This window comes from Aedes albopictus, chromosome 3 (assembly GCF_035046485.1).
Source record: "Aedes albopictus strain Foshan chromosome 3, AalbF5, whole genome shotgun sequence".
NCBI classification, from domain to species: domain Eukaryota; kingdom Metazoa; phylum Arthropoda; class Insecta; order Diptera; family Culicidae; genus Aedes; species Aedes albopictus.
The window spans coordinates 444,721,807-444,740,389 of NC_085138.1; the positions used below are offsets into that span (position 1 = coordinate 444,721,807).

The following is an 18,583-nucleotide window of genomic DNA, read 5'->3' on the forward strand; positions in this document are numbered from 1 at the left end:
TCTGAAATAAAGACATATCAATCAATCAATGTTTTCTGAGATATTTTTTGGGATAATTGTTGATAATCTGTGAGTTGGCTTGAATTAAAAAAAATCTGGCGGCCAGGAGGCCCCCCTGCCCCCCTCTGACTACGCCCATGAAATCGGCTTGCACCGTTCTGAGATAGTGTCAAATAAAAGCCATTTTTAGAAGAAAACCACGAAGTTATTGAAAGAAACCATTTTTTGGGTAACGCCCCATTTTTGGGCTCATTTGGGCCACCCTTATTTCATATTATGTATTGAAAAAAAAATGTTCGAAAAATATGAAGAAATCTTCTCGAAGACAGCATATAGCAAGCCTCGTTGGATAAATATACGACTCGTGCTGAAAAAATCAACTTTTTGCAACTCGTTACATAAATAACTATTGTTTCATCACCAGTTACGATGCCTCAATAACTTTTTCTATTCGTTGCAATGTGAAGACTGCATATCAATAGAATAGTCAATTCGTATATGCATAGAACAATGATGGATCTAGCTTCTTACTCACCCGGTATTGCTGCCCGCTGGTCCCGGCGAACCGCTCACAAAGTCCCCAGTGGAGCTCCACCGCTTGCCCATGCCACCGCCCATCCCAACACCACCCACTCCCCCGATTCCGGCCGCCGAAGCGGACAGATTCTGCATGTTTGGCTGTTTGGGCGATGGCGACGGGGCAGGCGATATCGAATGGCTACTCATCGAGTCGGAATGCAACGACCCGTTGGAATGGTGTATTGCTTTTTGCGCCAGACTGCTGGCTTTGGCTGTGGACATGCTTCGCGATGGCGAACTGGTCACCCGCGATGGTACCCGACCGAATCGTTTCTCATCGACGGTGGAGTTCACTGGAAATAGATTGGAATTCTTGAAAACTTTTATATTCAAATGAAAAGCGAAATGATGTTACATCTAGTGATGGTGTTCCGCGAAAACCGAAAACTTTTGCTGGACATCACCGAACCGCTGTGTGAGCTGCCTTCGGTGTTCTTGGCGTTGTCATAGCTGTTGTCGATGGTACTCAACCGTCGCAGCACGTCAGCCAACGTGGATTTCAGACAAACGATTTCGTCTTTCTGCTCTAGCACTATTCGCTCCAGGTCGTTCACGCGCTCCACTAGGCTGGCCTTTTCCGTTTCCAGCATTTCCTCTGCAACGAAGGGAGAACGCAAACACAATAGATACCATCAGATGCAAGTTATTGATGAAATTTTTGCTATTTTTTTTATTGATTGCGATATGAGTCTGATATACAAGTCTGCGAAATGTTCTAATAGATATGTATATAGCAAAGCAATTATCATTACGCCATCCTTTCTGCACGACGCCGACGTCCTTGGAAGGGGAGACTTTTGGGGCTGCAGTCTCGGGCGACTTTGATTCACCTTCGTTTGCCATTCCATCCAGAAATCAAAGGCGACTAGACAGTTAACGTTCTACACACTCACACGTAACAACTCATCGGTAACTTGGATCAGCACAACACAACATGTTCACTTTGGCTAATTTAACAATTGAAGGAAACACAACTGATTACATGATAGAACGGAAAAACAAAGTTTGGAAACTACACCAACAGATAACACATCTTTCTCCCTAGAAAGAACTGATGTGGGAAACGATATTCGCACTAGTGCCTAATAGGCTCCAAAGCAGCAGCTGCCGGGCTCTGGTTTGGATGACAGGAGCCACCCGGAACAACGATTAGTAGCGGTACGGTGCGCAAGCGTTGGAATTCGTGTAGGCTATATACTACAGATAGGTATGCAGGGTATTATGCGTTCCACAATCACACTGGGCAATGATGACGACTGTTCTGATAGGGAAAGAATTGCGATACAGTGCCGACTATTTTGGGGAACGTTGAAGTCAACAGCTACCGTTCCAATAGTGGAGTTTTCTGATCAATGGATGGTATTTTGCAACTACGTGATTCAATTTCTTATTTTAACTCTAAGTCTTGAAATAAGAAATGATTACTAATTTTATACCTAGTTCAAACATTTTTGACCCAATACTGTTCCATGTGAACATTTATGCGTCGTCGAAATATGAAACATATGTTTAAGCATTAGAGTTTTCACCTTCTTCTGGCATTACAGATGTTTTTGGCATAATAATTTAACAATCACGTGGAGTGGACCTGGACCTGGTGTAATGGTTAAATCACGTGACTATCACGCCGAGGACCTGGGATCTAGACCCACTCCCGACAAATTCACAAAATGTGAGTTCTTCCTTCGGAAGGGAAGTAAAGTGTGAGTCCCGAGATGAACTAGCGAAGGGCTAAAAATCTCGTCAATACAGATAAAAAAAATAATAATCAAGTCAATCTCCCCAGCTTCGAGAGCATCACATTCTTCGCACAATATGGAACATAACTGTTCATTGCTTGTGCTAAAGTGTATTGATATCGGCATCAATGGCACTCGACCGAGCACGCAATCACAGACATGACGGACTTTTATTGGTTATCAGTTGAGGGGGCGAGCGAGCAACGCCCCCACTTCGCACTGCCGCTAAACGTTGTATGCCGGTGCCGTCAAAGCTGTGTATGAGGTTTATATTTTTTTTTGCAGATTTTAAGATTCGGGTTACCAGAATGTTTAATTAGCGTGGGACACCAAAAGACATTTTACTCCTGTACACTTTTTGAGTTCCATTTTGGTCCCATATTACCTGTGCAAAATTTCAGCTCGATCGGAGAAACTATATTTTAGCGCCAGCCATTTTAAGTTTTCATACGATTTACTATGGGGAAAATAACTTTTTCAAAGAAAAATCGCCATAGGTTGCTCCTTAACCCCTAAAAATAAATCGATGAATGATTTCTGTTGGAAGTTTTACGAGGAACCAACCCTCCGAAGACCGCAAAGCGATCTAAGGCATGTGGAAAAAGTTATTGACTGAAAAACGAATGGCATGCCAACGCTGTTTAACAAGGAAGGAATAACAATAAATAATAAAATCTCGTGATTTTATCGATCGGGTGAGGCTTAATAACTTTTTCCACGAACGTCGCATCGGTTTGCGGTCTTCGAAGGTCTGATTCCTCGTGAAGTTTCCTACAGAAATCATTCATCGACTTATTTTTAGGGATCTAGGGGTGACTCCTAGCGATTTTTCTTTGCAGAAGTAAAATTCCCCCATAGTAAATCGTATGAAAAACTAAGAATGGTGGGCGCTAAAATATAGTTTTTCCGATCGATTTGAAATTTTGAACAGTTGATACGGGACCAAAGTGGAACTCAAAAAGTATACAGGAGTTAGAGTTTTTCAATTTTTTGTATTTTCCCATATAAACCGTGTACCAGGCTAATGTTTATAGTTGTGAAATACCCTAAGTACATTTTCAATCATATGGCCATACACTTCAACCATTTTTTGCTTCGAATGAGTGTAATCAGTTTTGTACCTTTTAATTCCGCCCTATTTTGCTTATTCTTTGACAGATACGCGTATTTCGACTACCACTTGTAATCATCCTCAGTGTCAGTTATCCACATAAATGGATAACTGACATTGAGAAATATAACAAGTGGTAGTCGAAATACGCGTATCTGTCAAAGAATAAGCAAAATAGGGCGTAATTAAAAGGTACCGTTTTGATCAGCTAATGCTCATTGGAAGAGAAATTTCCCAGTTTGCTATGTTTGCTATGGAATCACTGAACTAGTTAAATAAGAAAATAATGCTTAGACTCCATATTTGTAGCAGCACAGGAATCAAACCCAGCTCACGTAGTGTCTTATTGGACATTAGAGCAAGAAAATATAAATAAAAAGGTAAGTTTTCCAAAAACACCCACATGATTCTTGGCTTGAAAATAAAACAATACATTTGTATCTCACATCTGGGTGGATTAATGTGAAGATATAACGAAGCATAATTTCTAAACTTTAAGATCGCAAATCTGAAGAACCAAATGATAGTTTGCGCTGAGATCTTGAATGATTGCTTGGTGGTGATGTTTAAGCGCAAATCATCTTTGTTTTTTAGATCTCGGGAGGAATTACTGGAGAAATTCCGGGAGGAGTCCCGAGAGGAATCCCTCAAAAACCCCGGAAAGTATCTTTCAAAAAAGCAGGAATCCCTTCACGTATACCTAAAAGTTCCACTATGATTCTCTGCATATATCTTTGAAAGAATACCTAGAGCAGGGATGCCACATATACAGATTTATCTCTATTATACATATTTTTGATCATCAGTACAGATCTCGTTTTATATGAAATACAGATTTTTGAGCTAGAGGGACTATTTTATTTTTGTATGGGATACAGATTTTTGAAAATAGTGATAGAGATTTCGTCATCTGGCATCCCCGACCTAGAGGAAAACGTGAAGTAATCCCAGTAGGAATGCCGGCCAGAATACCAGAAAAATCTTTTCAGGATTTTCTAAAGCAATCCCGGCAGAAATCCCTAATCCCTGGAAAAATCCCGAACAGACTACCTAATGGAATCAATTTGAACAATTTCTGAAAGAATCCCATCAGGATTTCTGGCAAGAATACATAAAAAATCCCTTTTGGATTGCCTGAAAAAATCTCGGCAGAAATCTATATTCTTTCATATTCTTTTTCTGGAGAAATCCCTAAAGGAATTTGGGCAGGAATCTGTAAAGTGATCCTTTACGAAATTCCGGAAGGCATCTTTGAATGAATTCCAGCAGGATTCCCTGAAGGAATGCCGACTGGAATATCTAAAAGAATTCTTTCAGGATTTTCTAAAGCAATACCTGCAGAAATCCTTGAAGGGATCCCAGAAGGAATCCTTACAGCAATTCAGGAAGGAACATCCTGGGGAAAGTCTCGAGGTGAACGCCTGAAGAAACCCGGAAAGAATTTCTGAAAATATCTCGAGCAAATCTTATCTCATTTATATTTATACACTAAACCTCTACCATATCTTCCACTCTATCCTCTACCTTACTGTCTTGCTTACCCTCTACCCTAACCCTCTACTCTACGATCTGTACTAACTCTAGATCCAACCGTCCACCCTACCCTCTATGTATTCTATCCTCTACCATATCAGCTATCCTATCCTATCGTATACCCTAACCTACTCCCGCTACCGTACCCTACTAGCGTGGGCCACAGAGGTCATTTTCTTCAGATCAAGGTTTTTTGAATCCATTTTGGGTTTTGAGTGATTGTGCAAAATTTGAGCGCGATCAGTTATATGCCTACACTACGCGCATCGCTATTGAAATTTATATGGGAAAACTTACTATTTTGCATATTCCTTATAACAGAATAAAAATATTCTGAAAGTTCCGATTATGTAAAAATATAGATGTCCTGATAAACTTTGCCGGAGACCGCAAAGCCATCCGAGTCTTGTTACAAAAGTTAGTAGGTTATAACTTTTGTCACAAGACTCGGATCGTGTGAAGGAGCTTAACGCTTAACATCTGAAGGACATCTAAAATAACATCAAAATTAAAATCTCATTTTTTCCACATGCATTGGATCGCTTTTCGGTCTTCGACAAAAAATTTCCAAACATGCTCAACTTTCAAGAAAAAAACGAAAAAGTATGGTTTCGTATGAAATTCCCATACGAACTTCAATCGCGATGCGCAAAATGTAGGCTAAACACCAATTGTGCCCAAATTTAATACAGTTGTTTGGGACCTCGAAAGGCACCTAAAAACTTTGATCTGATTGAATCTGATCAAATTTAAATTTTCCCATACAACGTTGATCCACCCTTACCCTACCCTTGGAGAACAGACATCCAGGCCAGAACAAATTTCATTCAGAAAGTTGTGTAAGGATTGGAATCTTCACTTGAGTAAGGTTGCAAACCAATACACGATGAAAACACTAACGCCGCCAAACACCATATTGCCACAGTCAGTGGTGAATTAAAACATTTCAAGTGGTGAATTAAATTAGTATGGGAAATTAACCGATTGCAGCGCCACGATGTTGCCGCTTGTGTTGCCGATTTCAAATGGCCGTTAAATTCCTTACACAGTTTCGGAACTGGACTTGTCTGTTCTCTGTGTTAATACCCCACTTGTTCGTTAAGCACTTGCATGCAAATTTTACTTTAATATTAATTGCATGCAAGCATTTATAGGGTACTAGATGTCCCGGCAAACGTCGCACTGCCTGCCTACTGTGTTTTTGTCATACAGCTCTTTAGAAAAGTCCCCCGCAACTTCATCTGAATGGGAGCCCCCCTTTCCCGAGATCGAAGGAGTCTCACACCAAGCTAAGAACCTTCCCTGGTCCCAAATCTACCTGCATACAAAATTTCACGCCGATCAGTTCAGTAGCTTCCGAATCTATAAGGGTTAGCCAGACAGACAGACAGACAGACAGACAGACACACAGGAATTCATTTATTGGTTCCATAATTAACCGTCATGTGTCCGACAAACTTTTTGCTTTTTTCTACACCGTGCTTTTGAAATGGGCGCTGGGTACCCGGGTATCCTGTCGGCCACATAAGGATTAAGCATGTGACTCTCATTTTCATCCTACGAAAAAAAAACAAAGAATTGAAGCGTTGTTTGTTTTTTTCTTTTTTTTTGTATTTTTTGTTAGAAGTGAGTACGCTTGAAAACAAAAAGAACGGAATCAATCGGTGCCGTAATCGCTTGCTTTCGAATAGGATGAATTTGGGAGCGTGAGATTACTAATGACACACATACCCTACAGATAGATAGACAGATCAACACACTTAGTTGAGCTCGGCTAATTTTCATTCTTTTTGCGAGGTATGCACTTCAAACGGAATCGTTCAAGTATTTTTCGTACAGTACATTCTTTTTCCGTGTCCGGAATGGTCAAGAAATTTAACATAGCAAGCCCCATTTGATTTGACGTTTCGTTTCAGCTCCGTACTAGGATCCGGAATAAAGCGACGCTTTATCATTTCTAGAGGGATTCCTTGCCTGAATTTTCCACACATCGAGATAGGCCAAGAAATTTCTTGAGATCAGCGTACTACCCATTTGCCGAGATCCGCACAAATCTGGCGTTCGATTTGAATAGGTCGTATGTTTGCTGTGCTTCCAATGTTGATACGGCCTATTCAAATCGAACGCCAGAAATCTCGGCAAAAAATCAATTTTATTCATAGCAGCACCTATGGCTGCCGCTGGCATCAAACTTCAAACGTCAAGTGTTTAACCGAGATTCAGCAAATGAACTTGAACCAAGATTTGCACAGCCGAACTCGGCATTCTGTTTTGAGTGTGAAGGCTATTCTAAAAAGTAATAGTTACTTCAACGAACTAAGCTTGACCACATCAGTAGGACGGCTCCAGGGGCACGTTCTGCTCCATTTGGATAATTTGTGACACATCTTGACCAGATAAAGATGTAGTGCTTTTGCAGCTCTACGCACAAATCACGTAGACGTGACCTTTTCCAATGCAAATAAAATTATGCTTATGTGTGAGCTTCAGTCTTCCCACAAACTTGACACATGTTCAACGTTCAACTTCTGCACGTTTTCTCGCACTTGTGTTGAACATCAAACACCAAACATCGGAGTACCCGTGTTTGCTGCCGTACTCCGTGCCGAAGAGTACTCAAGTACAAAACTTGTGTACGTACAGAAGTACAAAACGAAAATCGATCCGAGCACAAACCGAGAATGAAACCCGAAGCGGCGTTCGGATTGGCAAACGATTGGTGCCGAACTGTCAATCGTCGTTCGAGAAAGTTCTTTTTTGCACGATTGCTTCCCACTTCGTTTCGCACGGTACACATGTACTGTACATATGTTCGAACTTGTGTTTGAAACGAACTTTGAACATAAGTACACGTTTGGGTACAGATTTGTGTGTTGCGGTACGAACGCACAGTCAGAGTACAGGCGGAGTATAAATACAGCAGTACTTAGCGAGTTTGATGTTCGTTTGGGAAGACTGGTGAGCTTCCATCTGAAAATGTTTTTCAAGTTTATGTTTTGCAACATTCTTCACCTATGTTTTGTGAAGGACGTATGAAAAAAAAATCTTATTTTCTTCTTCAGAAAATTATAACTCAAAATTGATTTATTGGATTGAGATGATGTCTTCAGAGATGATTCAGGATATTTGAAGGACTTTGAAAAAAATACTCTGAAAGTAATATTCATCGCGACACCATTTAAATTTATGAGTTAGAATTTATTGAGGAAGAAATTTATTTCATACGCCCATTTGAAAAGGTAGGTAAGGAAAAATGGCTATGTGTTAAGCAAAAGTAAATGATACACAAAACCCAGCGCTCAAATAGAAAAATATCGAATGGCATGTTTTCGTGCTTTGGGCTGGAAATGCTCAGTTGCAGAAAACACCAAAAATGTAATGTTTTGATGACCTCAGATATTGACGAATCTAATAAATTTTACAACAGCGCCCCCATTAACATTGTGAATATTACGCAACTCACTATAACAATCCGTTTCCGACATTCTTAGCAAACTACAGTAGAATCACTTGGCATGATACGGGACCTCGCAATACAGGCGACTGGCTCCGCCAAAGCTCCACTCCTCAATGAGGCAGAAACACACTCACTGTCTCGTCATGATGATTGCTGTCACCGATGCTTACTAGGGGAAGGACACGCAAGGGGAATATCACTAATCATTATTCACACCTGTGGCATGTGCTTCACACATGTCATCGAACCATGCCTGAGTTCAACAGAACTCGCACGTTGTTCCATGCTGGGTCGAATTCTAGACCCTATCAGTTAGCAACCCGTCGAGTCGATGGCCGTTGCATTGCATAAGCAACAACCCGTCGATTCGATGGCCGTTTCAATGCATAAGCACTTTCAGTTGGACCACCAAATGTGTGGTCTCTTTCTATGCCTATTCTCTCTCTCTCTCTCGAGATCGGTGCATCGATCTCTGATTGGTTGTAATTTACATAGGACTTCAGACTCCTCATTAGTTACTAAGGCTAGCTTAAGTCGAAATTATGAATAAAGTTTCAGTCTGGTGAGAACCACCAAAACATCATTATCGTTTCATTTTACATGGCAGACCGCGTCAAGTGACCGGTACCTGTACCTTTAGTATAGTGAAGTTTTAGCCATTACCATACACACTTAGATTTTTTTTACAGTATACACACTCAGATTTATCTTCGTTGTTCGGTAATTATTTTGCAGAAAAAAATCGGTAATGCAAAAAAACAACCGTATTTCGGTAAAGTGAATTCATTTTACAACAATTCGGTAATTTTATTACCGATTAAATTGTAATTTGATACTTTGATAGCATCATCTGTCAAATAATTTACAGCTCGTACTGTAAAATAAAGAAATTGCCGTATACTGTAAAAACTCTACTGAAAACTACTGTAAACCCCACCTTACTTTACCGAAGTTTTGTTAAGGTGCCAACAACATTTGCGAATTGTCAAACTGCTGATGGTGCTGAAGTCTTGTTTCAGGTTTAGTAGATCGAAGAAAGTGTCCTCTGAAATATCTGTTGAGCTCTAAAAATCTTGTCATCTGAGAATTGTGGCAATATTTAGCGGAGCGTCGAGTTTACTGCAATTGAGTAAGTGGTAATACATATGTTTACTCTGGCATTTCCTCAATCAAAAATCAACATTTCGTTTCAGCTCACCCAGGTGTTTCTGTGGGGGAACGGGGTAGGAACTTGTTTCACGTTAGTACAACGATTCGGTGCTGGCTGAGACAAAATTAGTAACTGTGATGAAATTTGTCAATAAAGGCATCACATTATCTCCAAAAATTAAGTTAATACAGACAAATGAGCCCCTCAGACAGTATCTTTTATTTACATGTACCGAAAAACTGTGAAATACAAAAACATAAAATCACCGAAACCCTACGGTAGTTCTGAAGCGCACATTACCGGACTGTACGGTAATTTTTGACAGCCTTTCGAAAATGCAGTTTACCGGATGTTCGGTACTTGTTTCGATTACCGAACGTTCAGCTGTTGAGAATTCGGTAAAAAATTACCGTATACTGTAAAAAAATCTAAGTGTGTACATACAGATTTCCATCTGAGCCATGATATTAAACTCAATATTATCATTGGCCTAATGGCGCTTCAATTAGTACTAGCCTTGTACAGAACGATCGTTAAACGCGAGAGAAAGCGCGCCAATAAAATCGCGGCAAAATCACTCGCAAATTTGAATGAAGTGATTTCGAAATAGATGAAGCCAGCGATACAGTGACACCTGCGACTCCTGAGACCCCTGCGACCACTCCAGCAAGAACGAACCAACCTTCGCTCCCGTCTGAACATGGATAAACCTGTCAACAGTAAAAAAAAAGTGAGTTTTTTGATAATCTTTTGATGTAAAGTCTACCATTTTTTTAAGTGCATATTGTGTAATTTAGTGAGTGGAACCCGTAAGCCATATATTTATAAATTTGAAAATAAAATTTAATTGGATTTAGTATAATAGCTTAATGCAACGAACGAGTTTTAAACTCTTCTAGGTAATATAAACTTAGTATCACATGGAAATTGAGGGTGACATTGAACTTTATTTAACCAATTTAATCAAAATTAAATCAAATTTCATCAAAAACCCGTACAGAAATTATTTATATAAAACGTTATGTGAGAAACAAAAATATGTTAAAGAATTGTACAAGTTGATTACAGAAATTTTATTGAAAAACGAAAACCAGATAAACCCAGTAAAATTTAATTATTTCGTGAAGTGCAGTAGAATAACAGCTCAGGAAATTCTTGATATTATTAAGCATACATTTCAGACAGCAAAGAAAACATCAACGTTTAAATCAGTTGTACAAAGCATAATATTTTGCAATCGTTTGTCAAAATTTAAGACAGCAAAGGAAGCATCAAAGTTCAAATCAGTTGTACAAAGCATAATATTTTGCAATCGTTTGTCTCAAATTCCGAAAACAAAAATGGCTAGTGTTATTGAAATTATCAGGATCATTACTTCATTAGTGCCTGTTTACGATGGTAGGGGTGAAAAATTGAAAATGATCGTGTCAGCCTTGGATGCCTGTAAATCGTTGGTTAACGCTGATAATAGAGCAGCAGCCTTAAATACTATTCTATCAAGGCTAGAGGGGAAAGCAAGAGCAGCGGTGGGTAGTAATCCACAAGATGTTGAAGAAATTATACAAAAAATAAAAGATAAATGCAAAATAACCATAGCTCCTGAAACCGTAGTAGCAAAATTAAATGCTACGATGCAAAGTGGTGAAGTTTCAAAATTCACCCAAGACATTGAAAAGTTAACTTTAGAGCTGGAACGAGCTTATATCAATGAGCAAGTCCCAGTAGATACAGCTTCGAGAATGGCGGTTAAAGCTGGGGTGAAGGCACTTGCTTCCGGAATAAGAAGCGAGGAAACCAAACTATTGTTAAAAGCGGGACAGTTTACTACCCTTGACTCTGCTATTGAAAAAATTACAGAAAACGAACCATCGTCAACAAGCCAAATTTTTCATGCAAGCGCTGGTAATTCAGGGAATAATAGGTATCTGAAACATGGAAACCGTCAATCTAGGAATAATAGTCGAGGACATTTCAACAGCAACAGTAATTCCAACGTCCACAGTAACTTCAGAGGCCGTGGGAATTACAGAGGCCACGGAAACTTCAGAGGACAGTACGGATCACAACGCAATTATCATCATTCGTTTAGAGGTGGTAACAATTTCAGAGGAGGAAATTTTCGCCACCAGAGTCGTGTTTTCTATGCACAACAGGAAAACATGCAAGCCCCCCAACAGCTGAACGTTGGGGGCACGACGGGCATGATGGGCACAACGGGAATGAACGTACAACCAGCGCAACAGTCGAACCAACAGGTTTCTTTACAAAGCCAACAAGTAGCACTAGCGAATATTGTGAGACGCTAAAATGCTACAACATTAACACTTCTTGCACAAATTTTATAAATATTCAATTAGCTGCCTCCGATCGAGTGTGCACTCTTCTAGTGGACACTGGAGCGGATGTGTCAATATTAAAATCAAACGTAATTAGTGAAAGTGAACTTGTTAACATTAATGAAACGTGCTCAATTACAGGCATTACTGAACAAAAATTAGAAACTATCGGAACAATATCAACAGACATCATTTGTCCTGATAACGTTCTTATTAAACAAAAATTTCAATTAATCGCAGATGAATTTCCATTACCAACAGACGGAATTTTAGGAAGGGATTTCCTAACTAAATTTCGTTGCAACATCAATTATGTCTCATGGATACTGACTGCATTTCATGAGAATAAAGAAATTGAATTCACCATTCAGGATAACCTGAGTGGACATTTCGTTATACCACCAAGGTGCGAAGTTCTGAGAATCATCGATTCTGGACTACTTCAAGGAAACTACTTCATGGACTCAGCAGAAATTCTTCCAGGTGTTTTTTGTGCAAAATCAATCATAAACACCAGAAACCATCTAATAAAAATTATAAATACAACGCCTGAAATGATTAAAATTAGCAAAACTTTTGATAGGACATATGAGCCATTAGAAAATTTTGACGTTTTCACTTTCAATAAGATAGATTCCCAAAATAGACAGGAACGTCTCCGGGCGGAACTGAAACTGGATGGAGTCCCAAATGAAGCTAAACCTAGCTTAACGAGTTTATGCCTAAAGTTTAGTGACATTTTTGCACTCCAAGATGATAACTTAACATGCAATAATTTTTATAAGCAAGAAATATTGCTAAATGATCAAACGCCAGTCTACACCAAAAATTATCGAATCCCCGAAGTCCACCGGAAGGAAATAAACGAGAACGTGGAAAAATTACTAAACTACAACATTATTCGTCCTTCGGTATCACCCTACAATTCTCCAGTACTGCTTGTACCAAAGAAGTCAAATGACGGTACGAAGAAGAATTGGAGACTTGTAGTTGATTTTAGACGATTGAACAAAAATATCATTGCTGACAAATTCCCACTCCCCAGAATCGATGACATTCTCGATCAACTGGGAAGGGCTAAATACTTCACTACGTTAGACTTAATGTCTGGATTTCACCAGATAGAATTGAATGATTCGTCCAAAAAGTATACAGCCTTCTCCACTTCTAACGGTCATTATGAATTCAATAGACTACCATTTGGACTCAACATTTCGCCAAATAGCTTCCAACGAATGATGACCATAGCTTTGAGTGGTCTTCCCCCTGAATGTGCTTTTCTATACATCGACGATATTATTACCGTTGGGTGCTCAATTAAACATCACCTAGTTAACCTTGAAAAAGTTTTCCTAAAATTTCGAGAATACAACCTAAAGTTGAACCCATCGAAGTGTATGTTTTTCCGAAGTGATGTGACTTATCTTGGCCATCACATATCTAGTGAGGGGATACAACCCGATAAATCAAAATTTTCAGCAATTCTTAACTATCCCGAACCGCAAAATGCGGATGATGTCAGACGATTCACTGCTTTCTGTAATTACTACAGAAGGTTCATTCCTTATTTTTCTGAGATTACTGCTCCCTTAAACAAACTTTTGAGAAAAGGTGTAAAATTTGAATGGAACGATTCCTGTAAAAAGGCATTTGATAAATTAAAACAGAAACTTCTATCACCTACAATTCCCAAATTATGATAAACAATTTATTCTTAGCACGGATGCATCCAAGATTGCATGCGGTGCTGTATTAGCTCAACCTTACGGTGACATTGAGTTACCAATATCTTACGCGAGCAAAACATTCACTAAATGCGAGAGCAACAAGTCCACGATTGAACAAGAGTTGACAGCCATACATTGGGCAACCAACCATTTTAGACCATATTTATATGGTAGACGTTTTACGGTGAAAACAGATCACCGCCCACTTGTTTACCTATTTTCGATGAAAGATCCCAACTCAAAACTGACCAGAATGAGGGTAGATTTAGAGGAGTTTACCTTTGATGTTGAACATATTAGCGGAAAACAGAACGTTGGCGCCGACGCTCTATCTCGCGTTATGATCGACTCTGAGGAACTAAAAAATCTCTCGGTATTGCCTATTCAAACTAGATCCATGACAAGGCAACAATTGAATTAACCTAATAATGACACAAAAACCAATTTATCTGTTGACGAGATTGATCACCTCAAGGCTTATGAATCGGTTAACAACCTTGACGCATTTAACATGCCGAAAGTAATATTTGAAATCAATGATAATATGTACTCTGAATTTAAGAATTTTAACGAAAACACTGAAAAGGATTCTTGCACGAGAGCAATTATTCTACCAATGTGGAAAAGTTAACTTACAAAAATGTCTGCAGACATTAGATGATATGGCCGCCAAACTAAAATTAAAAAAGCTAGCAATGAAGAATGATGATAACATTTTTAATGTGATTCCTCGTCAGTTATTTAAAGACGCATGCAATAAAATACTGAAAAATTTAACACCCATCATATACCAACCAGCTCAGATTATAACCGATGAGGAAATTATTCAAAAAATAATCTCGGAAAACCATGACACCCCTACGGGAGGTCACATTGGTATAAGTAACCGGATTAGGTCAAAATATTACTGGCACAACATGAAACATACTATAGCAGATTTTGTCAAACTATGTGTGAAGTGTAGCCAGAACAAACATAAACCAAAAACAAACGAAACTTTTGTTAATACCACGACACCAACCAAGAGCTTTGATCTCGTATCAATTGATACCATTGGACCTTTAACCAAGTCTAAAAACGGAAATAGGTATGCTTTAACAATTCAATGCGACCTATCCAAATATGTAATTGCAACACCAATACCTGATAAACAAGCAAACACGTTAGCAAAAGCTTTGGTAGAAAACTGCATTCCCATATACGGCTGCCCAAAAACGATTAAATCAGATTTGGGTACCGAGTATAAGAATGAAATTTTCGAAAACGTTTGCAAACTGTTAGCAATTCAACATAAGTTTTCAACAGCCTACCATCCCGAAACAATAGGAAGTCTTGAAAGAAACCATCGTTGTCTAAACGAATACCTTAGAAGTTTTATCAATGAAAACCAAGATGATTGGGATTCATGGTTAAATTTTTACACATTTTGCTATAACACTACGCCGCACTCAGACCATTTACATACCCCTTTCGAACTAGTTTTCGGCAATCTTGCAAACATTCCGAGTCAATTTTCAAATGTATCAGCAGTAGATCCGGTCTATAACCACGAGTCTTACTTATACGAACTAAAATATAAAATGCAACAGGCATCAAAGAAAGCAAAAACCTTGTTAGAAAAAGCTAAATCAGTAAGAATCGAAAGCCAAAATACAAAATCGAGCCCAATAGTAGTAGGGATAGGAGATCGAGTATGGTTGAAGAAAGAAAAGAGAAGAAAACTGGACCCAGTTTATTCTGGTCCATTTGAAATTGTACAAATAATTCATCCAAATGTAAAAATTAAAAATATAATTAATCAAGATGAAATAATAGTCCATAAAAATCGAATAATTATAAATCAAATTTAAGTTGCATTTATCAATTCACAAATAATCTTAATTTCTTTTTCTCAAATTGTGCTATATGAAACTCTGTGAATGATTCTACTATTGAAAATCATTCTTCTTGAAGGGGAAGGATGAGCTAGCATTTAAGAAAATGAAATTTATAACGAAAACTATTATTAAATCAAAACATGTTGTAAGAGGTATCTGAAGTCAAAACAAAAATGATCTTCAATCATTTTTTCCCAAAGAGTGGTGGTGTGGCATGTGCTTCACACATGTCATCGAACCATGCCTGAGTTCAACAGAACTCGCACGTTGTTCCATGCTGGGTCGAATTCTAGACCCTATCAGTTAGCAACCCGTCGATTCGATGGCCGTTTCAATGCATAAGCACTTTCAGTTGGAAAGTGTCATTTTACAGAATATTACTTAATGACTGTTTCCAGGCAATGCTCGTTCTCAAGCTGCCTGCGGTGTGGCAGAGCCAAATGTGTGGTCTCTTTCTATGCCTATTCTCTCTCTCTCTCTCTCTCTCGAGATCGGTGCATCGATCTCTGATTGGTTGTAATTTACATAGGACTTCAGACTCCTCATTAGTTACTAAGGCTAGCTTAAGTCGAAATTATGAATAAAGTTTCAGTCTGGTGAGAACCACCAAAACATCATTATCTTTTCATTTTACACACCCCACAAACATGATAGGGTAACCAATATAATTTGGACCCCCATATATTTTGGACCCCCTGTGTCCTATTATCACAACTTACACAAGTTTAATGATGAGATGGCGGAAATATTTAGAATCATTCGCTAAATAAGATCGCTCTGCACGGGCAGCAATCATTTCCTCACTGGAAATATCCTTATTTGCCTTGAAATTATTTTTTACCAATCTCGTCATCCGTGCGAGTGTCGCATCTTGTTTACAAAAAGAGAGTGCGGTGCTGAGGAAACTTGCAGATGTAAACAAAAATGTTTATCATTCTAGCGCATTAAATTCGCAAAGTTCGTCTAATCAGCCTTTGTCAATCAAGTAATTAGGATGTGTTTCAGCATATTCAAGCGGCAAATTCTTCCAAAATAGTTTCAAACGAGTTTAAACACCGGGTGTCCAAAATATATACTGAAGAGGGTCCAAAATATATTGGGATGTCCAAAACAGTGAAAACTGATGCTTAAAAAATCAGTTATTTTCATCAAATTTTCAGCCAGAAATGACCTTGTGGGTATTTTTAACGGACAGTGGAGGCTTTTACGAACATACTAACACCATCATTATGTGTAAATACCCTCTGAATCTGTTTGATTTTGAATTAAATTCAAATCAATGTCCTCTAGGGGTCCAAAATTCAACCGTTACCCTATTATGTAATTATAATAAACAATTTAAAGGTCATAAAAATTAAGTGAGCAATATTTTCAAAAAATAGATTTATTTAAAAACAAATTTTCTTAAAAAATAATGTTAAGGTGCAAATTAATTTGCATCGCGAATTTTGTAACTGGAAATTTTGCGTAATACATACATACGGTAATTCTAAACTGCACTTTTTTTCGTAACAAAAGTGAACATGTGAAATATCACACGTCTCCATTTGTTTTTTAGCAAATCGGAAATACATGGCTGATAACAGCAAATCTTTACATTTTTACTAAAGTTCCATTTCAAATGACCTTTTATATATTCACATGCCATACGCCAAGCTGCCAACCATGTTCCCATTCATTACATTTGTCTTCACTCTGCTGTCGTCCATCGACCATCCAAAAAAAAAACCCGATTTAATCCACCTATGGTGAACAGAACCCTTCTTACACTTATTAAAATTATTATTGTATTATTTATATTTAACATATTTATTTTGTGTAATTGACCAAAAGTTCTAGACAATATTGTGGATTTGGCATCTAGTGGATTGGTTTCCAAAATTGCATCATGGACCATGGACTAAACTACCAGAAATGCCAGACACTTCCTAGAGTCTTGTATGGAATGTTTAAAAAATAGCTTACATATTCTGGAATTTTGTATCTTTTATTAACTGCTAAAAGATCTTGAATCGATTAACAAATGGTTAAGAAAATCAGCGAGATACACTTTGTCTAAATCAGTCAATTAAATTAGCTCCGAAGTACTTGGTATTCATGGTTATGGTGTAAAAACGACAAAAATGATATATCTACTAAGTTAATCAGTTTTGGCATTAGCTAGTTATTTTGGCTGTCTGGTTCTTCAAAGCTTTCATTTAACATATTGTTAGTTTCCATAAAATTCCTGTGTATTTGTAATTTGTTATTTATAATTTTGTTGAAAACAATAACCTGCTAGTTTACACTTTGTATGAGGTCAGCATCATTTATTGAAAAATAATTTCCCATAGACTGGTCAAAAACAAATGCAAGATAACAAGTGAATATAATAAAAAACAGAATTTATTGAAATACTCTTCGTAAGATATCTCAGTAATCAAATGTCGAATCGAAATAAAATTTCAGCGCCTTATACAAGCATATTGTAGCTTTCATTTGGTGCTTAGAGAACCCAAATCGGTTGACAGACGGCTGAGATATTTATTATGGTACCCTTTGGTCAAAAATCTCTCAAAAAGTTAAGGTTGAAGGATTCGTCATTGATATTATCGTCATCATTGAAATTTCAAAAGCAGTTTTCTCGTTTAAAACAAACAAGTTCGTTATGAAAATGTATTCACTGTATTCCATTCTCCATCTGGAATACAGTGAATACATTTTCATAACTAACTTTTGTGTTTTGAACGAGAAAACTGCTTTTGAAATTTCAATGATGACGATGATATCAATGACGAATCCTTCAACCTTAACCTGTATTACTCCCAAGTACTCTTTGAAAGATATCTCGGTAACCAAATGTCCAATCCTAATGAAATTGTATAGGGTTCTACTAGAATGTTGTAGCTTTTATTTGGTGCCAGGATAACCGAAATCGGTTGACAGACGGCTAAGATATTTATTATGATACTTTTGGTCAAAAATCTCAAAAGGTTTAGTTGTATAAATCTGAAGTACTCTTCGAAAGATATCTCTGTAACCAAATGTCCAATCGAAATAAAATTTCTGGGCGATCTACTAGGATGTCGTAGCTT

The 18,583-nt window shown here is 38.0% G+C and overlaps 1 protein-coding gene across 7 annotated transcripts in view; it reads right to left on the reverse strand.

Annotated features, from left to right (window-relative positions):
- Positions 1-18,583, reverse strand: part of LOC109407611 (echinoderm microtubule-associated protein-like 2) — an 82,106-nt gene that overhangs the window by 10,931 nt on the left and 52,592 nt on the right. For 6 of the 7 annotated variants that reach the window (XM_029880331.2, XM_019680740.3, XM_019680741.3 and 3 more), the window contains 2 exons: positions 935-1,174; positions 536-872 (listed from right to left, as the gene is read on the reverse strand). In XM_029880331.2, coding sequence (XP_029736191.2) covers positions 536-872; positions 935-1,169 — 572 coding nt within the window. In that variant the 5' untranslated portion in view covers positions 1,170-1,174. Of the gene's footprint in view, positions 1-535; positions 873-934; positions 1,175-1,331; positions 1,743-18,583 lie in introns of those variants that run through there. The other variant, XM_019680742.3, reaches the window with a different exon arrangement.